Source organism: Somniosus microcephalus, chromosome 5, assembly GCF_052327205.1.
Source record: "Somniosus microcephalus isolate GS21.2 chromosome 5, FLI_Smic_1.0, whole genome shotgun sequence".
In the NCBI taxonomy this organism is placed as follows: domain Eukaryota; kingdom Metazoa; phylum Chordata; class Chondrichthyes; order Squaliformes; family Somniosidae; genus Somniosus; species Somniosus microcephalus.
Window position 1 is genome coordinate 205,309,362 of NC_140991.1, and position 9,616 is coordinate 205,318,977.

General features: G+C 45.6%; 1 protein-coding gene across 2 annotated transcripts in view; it reads left to right on the top strand.

Moving 5' to 3' along the window:
• Positions 1-8,930, top strand: part of fkbp14 (FKBP prolyl isomerase 14) — a 38,054-nt gene extending 29,124 nt beyond the window's left edge. For both annotated transcript variants that reach the window (XM_085988590.1, XM_085988589.1), the window contains exon 4: positions 7,154-8,930. In XM_085988590.1, the coding sequence (XP_085844716.1) occupies positions 7,154-7,312 (159 nt within the window). In that variant the 3' untranslated portion in view covers positions 7,313-8,930. The remainder of the gene's footprint in view (positions 1-7,153) is intronic.
• Positions 8,931-9,616: the final 686 nt, after the last annotated feature.

A 9,616-nucleotide genomic window follows, 5' to 3' on the forward strand; every position in this document is an offset into this window, starting at 1 on the left:
GCAGTACTCGGCAGAGCGCGTCTGAAGATTCATCATGGTATGCTGTATGCTCCACAACCTCGCCATCATGACGGCACAGCCCTTGCCACCAGGCACACTGCGACCAGCTGAGGAAGAGGAGGAGGAGGAGAAGAAGCAGAGGGAGGAGGCAACCCAGACAGCCCCTTCCTGCCCGGACTGTCCGTGATCGACTGCGGTATCAGTAAACGCAACCCCAATTCCACATTCACCAATAGTCCCAAACCTTATCTTCCCTCTGTTATTGATCATCACAGTATTTTCTTGGCCACAATGCTACAATAAAATCCACTACAAAACAAAAATTCTAAACCAATTTTATGAATCAAACCATTACAATATTTCATTGAAAAGTCAACTAATCACCCTTGTGCATTCCCTTAGTGCCTGTCTTCAGTGTACCTTTGCCTGTCCTAGTGCTCCTATGCAGTGCTACCCCAGTGGCTGCTGACTTTCAGTGGGGGAAAGTACAGCTGGCCTTGCAGATATTTCATCAGAACCGCAAGTAGCTCTGGGCCTAGTAGATGCGGCTTCGAACTGCACCTCCTCCGCATGGGCGGCAGCAGTCTTGGTTGGTTGGTTGGCTGACTGACTGACAGGCAAGGGCACTGGTGGAGTGGCAGTGGTGGGATGGCTAATGCTGTCATCCTGAGAGAGGACAGCAGGTTTGTGCTCCACAGAGCCACTGCCACTCCTCCAAGGTGGTGCCTCATCAATCCTAGCAATCTGCTGGAGGACAGATTGCTGGACTGCTGTGACACCCTTTCAACAATGGTAAACCCAGCTATGATGGCAGCAGGCTGTGCTTTGGTGGCAGCAGGCTGAGCTTTGGTGGCAGCAGGCTGAGCTTTGGTGGCAGCAGGCTGAGCTTCCACTGCAGCACTCGGACATTGGTTGGCTTCTGCTTGTCCTTCAATGGAAGCTGAGACATCGGCCATCAGACGCTGCATTGTGGTTGAGTCCACAAGTCCGCTAATGGATCTGCCCACCCCTGGAAAGGATGGTCTCCAAGCTCTGAGCAAAGCCCTGTGCAAGGCTGGCGCTGGACTGCTCCATGCTTTTTTTTTTATTTGTTCCTGGGATGTGGGTGTCGCTGGCAAGACCAGCATTTATTGCCCATCCCTAATTGCCCTTGAGAAGGTGGTGGTGAGCTGCCTTTTTGAACCGCTGCAGTCCACAAGGTGAAGGTACTCCTGCAGTGCTGTTCGGGAGGAAGTTTCAGGATTTTGACCCAGTGACTATGAAGGAATGGCAATATATTTCCAAGTCAGGATGGTGTGTGACTTGGAGGTGATGGTGTTCCCATGCGCCTGTCGTGGGTTTGGGAGGTGTTGTTGAAGCCTTAGCGAGTTGCTGCAGTGCATCTTGTAGATGGTGCAAGCTGCAGCCACGGTATGCCGGTGGTGGAGGGAGTGAACGTTTAAGGTAGTGAATGGGGTGCTGATCAAGCAGGCTGCATTGTCCTGGATGGTGTCGAGCTTCTGGAGTGTTGTTGGAGCTGCACTCATCCAGGCAAGTGGAGAGTATTCCATCACACACCTGCCTTGTAGATGGTGGAAAGGCTTTGGGGAGTCAGGAGGTGAGACACTCTCCGCAGAATACCCAGCCTCTGACCTACTCTTGTAGCCACAGTATTTATGTGGCTGGTCCAGTTAAGTTTCTGACAATAGAGACCCCCCAGGATGTTGATGGTGAGGGATTTGGCAATGGTAATACCGTTGAATGTCAAGGGGCGGTGGTCAGATGCTCTCTTGTTGGAGCGAGTGTTACTTGCCACATATCAGCCCAAGCCTAAATGTCGTCCAGCCTTGCTGCATGCACGCATAGACTGTTTTATTATTTGAGGAGTTACGAATGGAACTGAACAGTGTGCAATCATCAGCGAACATCCCCACTTCTGACCTTATGATGGAGGGAAGGTATTTGATGAAGCAGCTGAAGATGGTTGGGCCTAGGACACTGCCCTGAGGAACTCCTGCAGCGATGTCCTGGGGCTGAGATGATTAGCCACCACAACCACCTTCCTTTGTGCTAGGTATGACTCTAGCCAGTGGAGAGTCGTTCCCCTGATTCCCATTGACTTCAATTTTACTGGGGCTCCTTGATGCCACACGTGGTCAAATGCTGCCTTGATGTTAAGGGCAGTCAATCTCCCCTCACCTCTGGAATTTATCTCTTTTGTCCATGTTTGGACCAAGGCTGTAATGAGGTCTGGGGCCGAGTGGTCTTGGCGGAACCCAAACTGAGCATCGGTGGGTGAGCAGGTTATTGGTGAGTAAGTGCTGCTTGATGGCACTGTCAACAACACCTTCCATCACTTTGTTAATGATTGAGAGTAAACTGATGGGGTGGTAATTGGCCAGATTGGATTTGTTCTGTTTTTTGTGGGCAGTTTTCCACATTGTTTGGTAAATGCCAGTGTTGTAGCTGTACTGGAACAGCTTGGCTAGAGGCGCGGCGAGTTCTGGAGCACAAGTCTTCCGCACAACAGCTGGGGTATTGTCGGGGCCCATGGTCTTTGCTGTATCCAGTGCGCTCAGCCGCTTCTTGATATCATGTGGAATAAATCGAATTGGATTAAGAGTGGCCTCTGTGATGGTGGGGATCTCAGGAGTAGGCCGAGATGGATTATCCACTCGGCACTTCAGGCTGAAGATGGTTGCAAATGCTTCAGCTTTGTCTTTTGCATTCACGTGCTGGGCTCTGCTATCATTAAGGATGGGGATGTTAATGGAGCCTCCTTCCCCTGTCACTTGTTTAATGGTCCACCACCTTTCACGACTGGTAGGACTGCAGAGATTTGATCTGATCTGTTGGTTGTGGGACCGCTTAGCTCTCTATAGCATGCTGCTTCCATTATTTAGCATGTATGTAATCCTGTGTTGCAGCTTCCCCAGGTTGGCACCTCATTTTTAGGTACGCCTGGTGCTGCTCCTGGCATGCTCTTCTACACTCCTCATTGAAGCAGGATTGGTCGCCTGGCTTGATAATGGATGTGAGGGATATGCCAGGCCATGAGGTTACAGATTGTGGTGGAATACAATTTTGCTGCTGATGGCCCACAGCGCCTCATGAGCTGCTAGATTTGTTCTGAATCTATCCCATTTAGCATGGTGGTAGTGCCACACAACACAATGGAGGGTGTCCTCAGGACTAGGTGGTGGTCACTGCTACCAATACTTTCATGGACAGATACATCTGCGACAGGTAGATTGCTGAGGACGAGGTCAAGTAGATTTTTCCCTCATGTTGGTTCTCTCACCACCTGCCGCAGGCCCAGACTGGCAGCTATGTCCTTCAGGATTCAGCCAGCTCAGTCAGTAGTGGTGCTACCGAGCCACTCTTGGTGATGGACATTGAAGTCTCCCACCCAGAGTACATTCTGTGCCCTTGCTACCCTCAGTGCTTCTTCCAAGTGGTGTTCAACATGGAGGAGTACTAAGGAGGTATGTCAAGAGTCAACCACATTGCTGCGGGTCTGGAGTCGCATATAGGCCAGACCAGGTAAGGTAAATTAAGGACTGCAGATTTACTTCCCTAAAGGACATTAGTGAACCAAATGGGTTTTTATGACAATCTGGTAGTTTACTGATACCAGCTGCTTCTTCCAGATTTATTTACTTAACTGAATTTAAATTCCACAGCTGCCATGGTGGGATTTGAACTCGCGTCTCCGGTTTATTAGTCCAGGCCTCTGGATTACTAGTCCAGTTACATAACCCCTATGCCACCATTTCCTTGACATTGCATTCAAGCTTTCTGGCAGGCCTGCCAATGCACCAAGCATTTTGTTGTGCGTACCCATCAGCTTTGTTCTGTCAGGCACCCCATTGAAATCCTCATCTGAGTCCTGTGCAGCAGAACTCGCGTGCGACCTCGCCCTCCAGGGAGCTGGCACCTGCATTACCCTTCTCTTTCCGCCCCCCCCCCCCCCCCCCGGCCCTGGTTGCAGCCCACTTGTGCCTGGTGACTCACCACTCTCAGTGCCAGTATCTGAGCTGGTGGCTGTGACTGTCAGATCGAGCGTTGGTGTTTCTTCTTCATCACTCTCCTCTCTCTCTTTGACCACTGCCTGGGCAGGTTGGATTTCTTGGGTCTCTGAAATGAGAAAGGCACAAAGGTAGGGTTGTGGTGAGTGGAGGCGGGGGGGAGGAAAGCAAGAAGCACATGCTTACACCATCTGCAGCTTTTAAGTCAGAAGAGATTGTGGGATGAGGGGGAAGTCGGATGTGTGAATGAGGTATGAGCATACCATCAAGTTCAATGGTTTCAGTGCCGCCGCTGGCCACAGCCTCGGTCACAGCCACTCCAATTATGCCGAGCACCATCTCCTTGAGCAGGGTCAGGATATGGAGGTGCGCCTGTCCCCCTCCGGTTAGCTGCTGCTGCCTACGGTTGTGTGCTACCTTGTCCTGCAAGAGAGAGGGAAGCGTGTCAGTGAGTGTGGTGTAATGTGTTTGGCTGATGTGGCTGTCATGGTTTAATAGCTGGAAGTTTGTGCAAGCTGTGAGATCTGGGTGTGAGGCTTGCAGCAGTGCTAAGTGTGTGAGTGTGAGGTGAAGCTATGAATGTGAATTTGCGTGCTGCCCGCATTACTTTGAACGGGCATGGGGTAATTGCGCATCACAATCCCGCGCCCGTTTTCAGGAGCTATCAAATTTTTAGCCCACAGACTCTAAAGCAGGGTATAAATTAGAATATTTAATTGAATGTAAAATCATGTACAGAAGGCGAAAGAGGGAAAGAAAAATGGGATTAAGAGAAAAAAAAAAAATTTTAATCTCCAACAATAATTAAATTCTGAAGGAATGTGACGCCACACTTAAAAAAATTAAATTTTCAGGGCCAGAGAGGTTGTTTGGCAGTAATTAAGACTTATCACGCCATTAACAATTCACTTTACACCTGAATGCATCAGCCCTAACTCTTTCTGGCGTGTTTAGTGGGTAAGTACCGCAACTTCACACCCTTCATGTACTTTAATGCGGAATTTATCAGCGAGGTACCATGTAGCGAAGCTTTTGGACGAGCAGGGAAAATCAGACGGCAACTTCCGGATTTCCGCCTTTAATTGCACACATGCGGATGCCAGACGTTGCTGCGTGGTTTACTCCTTAGCGGTGAACACTGATACCTCAGTTATTTCTATTGCAAAGTCCAGGCCATTATATGGCTTGCCAGTCTCTTCATATCTGCACTTAGCCTTTCTAATCGCTCTTGTTTCCCCTCAATATTTTCTATATTCAGCTTGACTTTCTTTTGTATTATTAGCTTTAGCTTGATCATATGCCTTGTTTATGTCTTTTTTAATTTTAATTTTTGTACTCCTTGAAGGAACACTATCTTTTGCTGCATTACTATTTCTTCTTGTAGCAATATGTCTCCATCTGTGCCTTAATCATTTTCAGTTTCAGCATTTCCCATTGTTTCTGCTAACTTTTTTTTTTCCGGTTTATCTGGGCTAGTTCCCTTTTTTTAATCTCCGTGAAGGTGTCTTATTTCCAGTCAATTACTTTTACCTTTTCTGTCATCTGTCCTTTTCAGTTTTTACGGCGAAACTAATTCTGCTGTGGTCACTGTTTGCTAGATGTTCCCCTGCCCTTGAATTAACTACTTGTCTCGTTTCATTCCTAGAACTAGATCCAGTGCTTGCTCTTGTTGGACTAAAAACATATTTGTTCGTGCAGCAATTTTACTGTAAATGACCAATTTTTATAGTTTTGAGATGAATTATTTAAATTGTGCAAACTTTTTTAGGTGGACATATTCTGGCCATTTTTGAATGAGAAGTTTGCCTGTGAAATTGTCCTTTTTTCTCAATGATACTGAATTTTTTGAGTATAAAATGCCTGCGCCTCCAGAACCACCCACAATAACAACTAGAAATTATTGTCTCGTCCAAAATTCCAAGTTTTCAGTCAAGCTTTATATTGAGAAGAAGGTTCAAATGGAAATAAAGACACTGTTATGTTACAGGAGCATTGCTGAGGGGAAATAGTGGGTCTCCCTACATCAGCTGAATTCCACGCTCAGAGAACTGATATCATGTGGGTCATCAGATTTAGGGTGTCAGTCCTCTGGGTTCCACTGATAGAACAGTATATTTTATGACACAGCTAGGCGCTGTTTTAAAGTAAGAGAAAGGTTGATACATGGATGTCCCTCTGCCAAGACTGAAGGAAAACTGCTAGGCAGTATAAAAGCACCTAGGCCCTGAAAATCTTCTGCCCTTCCAGCATGCTCCCATCTTACCTTACTTCAAATTAGGCTAAGACCCAGTTACATCAGGTCCTGGCCTTGTGCTGCGGTTTCCTGTTGGCTGTTAAGAGGCAGAGCCTCTGCTCCACCCAGACAAAGCTCTGGACACGGAGGAAGGGGAGGAGCCGAGGCGGTGGCAGGAGCTCCCTACGTCAGGGGCGTTACCCTCCTCAGAGGAGTTACATAGTGCCTGGTCAACAGTGGTACCCCCAGTGAGACTAAGCGAACTGGCCAATCAATAGTGGAAGTGGAACTGGTTCAGGCCAGAATCGAGGGCTAAACCTCAGAGGTGGAATGTTTTTTAAAAACCTTTTTTAAAGCGACCCCATTACCTATGTTTTCTTGGGGGACCTGGCACATCCTCAGTCTATCACCCCCAGCTCTTCCCCCACCACCACCCCCCCCCCCCTTCACCCAGGCAGGTCACTTTTCATTTGCACTGGGCAGATGGGTACCATTGAGATAGCCACTATTGCATTACAAAACAGGGGGCCTCCCCCAATCCACAAATTTACAGTGTCAATAATGTCGGTCCCCAGCGGGCACGCCAGGATCACTCACGCACGCACACACACACACTAGTTTACCTAACTAGAATATTTTAATAGTAATTTGATAAACATCTGCCTAATGGGTAAGATCTTCCAACAAGTAAAGCTTATAGGAGTGTGCCTAACATTTTGCATTCGGTAAAAGTATTTTGAATTTAAATGGCAGAATTAAAAATGTTTTAATTTTGTTTTGTTTTAATTCAGTTTCCTTCTCCCCAGTATTACAATATCAGAATATTTTTTACCTATCAACTTTCTTCACTTTAGATTGTATGACTCTGAATGTTCGTTTCTGCTAAATTAATCCTGGGCTATCTGCAAATTAGGTGAAAGAGTATCTCCGCAATGAATTTGAAAAATACGGAGTTGCACAAAATGACACCCAGCAGGAGAGTATGGTGAACGACATCTTTAAAAATGAAGATGAAGACGAAGATGGATATATTTCTTCCAGAGAATTTACATATAAACACGATGAGCTATAAATTCATGGTTCTGTTCCTCACCAGCGTATTTGGACGTTGCATTTGTGATGTTAACGGTTATTTTTCGAAGGAAAAAAATTATCACTCCATTACAAAGTAAGGCAAATATTTAAAGTTCCTTTTTAAAGGTTTTTAAAAAAAAAAAAAATTAAAATCTGATGTTGTAAAAGATGATGAGGTGGATTGTTCAGTAGCTGGCATGTTTGCCTCCCATTTTTTAATGTTTCACCTGGTGGTATTGGCATCCACTAAGTAAGTTAATCTACCTTTCTGTGAACATTAACATCAATCATAATTGTGTGACAGGGTCATCAGGAGAGGCAGGACTTTGGAATTGCTGGCCCACTGCTGATTGCTCATATTCATTTTAAAAGGGGGCACGATTTACAAAAAACGTTTTATAAGTACTTTCACTTTCATATTTCAAGGTATTAAAAGGTAGAAATGTTGCCCGGCGGCAGATTGAGTGAGACACACAGACAGGGCCCAAAAGCCTGGGACTCGATTTAAAATGTTGCCCAGCAATTGGAATACCTTTTTTTTGTCTGGCTTGTTTACGAATGTTATTTACTGTAATACACTGCTTCTTGTACTAAATTTTTGCAACAAGATAATTATGGATGGGGAAGAACATTTGGCCCAACGTAATTCATCCACCCAGGGAGACTCTGCAGTCCATCAATTGTCACATCCAATTTTTTTCTTCAGTGCCAGAGTTTTTGCCTCCACTACTCTGGAAGCCCATTCCATGTGTTGCTTACTTTATGTAAAGAAGAACTTCCTGACAACTGTCCTAAATTTACCTTTTTATTAGTTTGAATCCATGCCCCTTGTCTCACAATTTAAAGTAATATCTATTTTATATACCTCTAAGATCATCTCTGACTCCTCCTCCTTTCCAGGGTGCAAACCTTGGGTTTCTCTAATCTAAAAACAGAAAATGCTAGAAATACTCAGCTGGCCAGGCAGCATCTTGTGGAGAGAGAAACTGAGTTAACATTTCAGGTTGATGACCTACCATCAGAACTCCGTTAACTCAGTTTCTCTCTCCACCGATACTGCCTGGCCTGCTGAGTATTTCCAGCACTTTGTTTTTATTTCAGATTTCCAGCATCTGTAGTATTTTACTTTTGTCCCAAGTTTCTCTAGTTTTCACAACTCGGGCATTTGACATAAGCCTTGTGACTATTCTCTGCACTGCCTCCAGCACTTGAATGTCTCTCTCTCATGGTTCAGCGACCAGATTTGGGCACTCCGGGTGTGGTCTGACCAAAGTACTGTACAGTTTGATCATAGTTTCTTCTGAATTGTATTGTCCGTGTAGTTCAACATTCTATTGGCTTTGCTGATTCATGCTCTGCATTGGTTGGATATGTTACATGTCAAGTCTATAAACTTAATCCTTAGCTATTTTAAAACATTCATGGATTACATATGACGCCTACTTTTCCCTTCCTATGTGTAACAAGATTTGCTTTTGCTGTAAAAGCCAAAATTTACTTTGATTCTGAGAATAAATTAGATGAGCATTTAATATGAGATTGTACCCACAGATCTTTGATAAAACTGTCATTCCCATGTGTTCAATATGGCAGATTAAAGAATAGAAGAAACTGTGTTTACTTTCTAATAGCTACTTGATGTGATTAGTTATGCTGCAACAGTGTACTTTTAAATTCTCTGTCTGAGTTCAAGCTCTTGAAAGTATGCAGTGTTTACATATTGTACTGGGGCCTACATTACTGTAACTTACCAGTAAATGGCAGTACAGAGTGGGAATCCATAATTTGGGAGTAATGTGTGTGTTTGGTCAGCTGCATGTCAGCATCAGGAGGATAATACCAACACTCTCACATTTTAGGATGAGTTGTTCTCAGCTCCCATCTCCCCTTGACATTCAATGGCATTACCATCGCTGAATCCCCCACTATCAACATCCTGGGGGTTACCATTGATCAGAAACTGAACTGGACCAGCCATATAAATACTGTGGCTACAAGAGCAGGCCAGAGGCTGGGAATTCTGCGGCGAGTGTCTCACCTCCTGACTCTCCAAAGCCTTTCCACCATCTACAAGGCACAAGTCAGGAGTGTGATGGAATACTCTCCACTTGCCTGGATGAGTGCAGCTCCAACAACAACACTCAAGAAGCTCGACACCATTCAGGATAAAGCAGCCCGCTTGATTGGCACTCCATCCCCCTTCAACATTCACTCCCTCCACCACCGGCGCACTGTGGCTGCAGTGTGTACCATCTACAAGATGCACTGCAGCAACTCGCCAAAGCTCCTTCAACAGCACCTT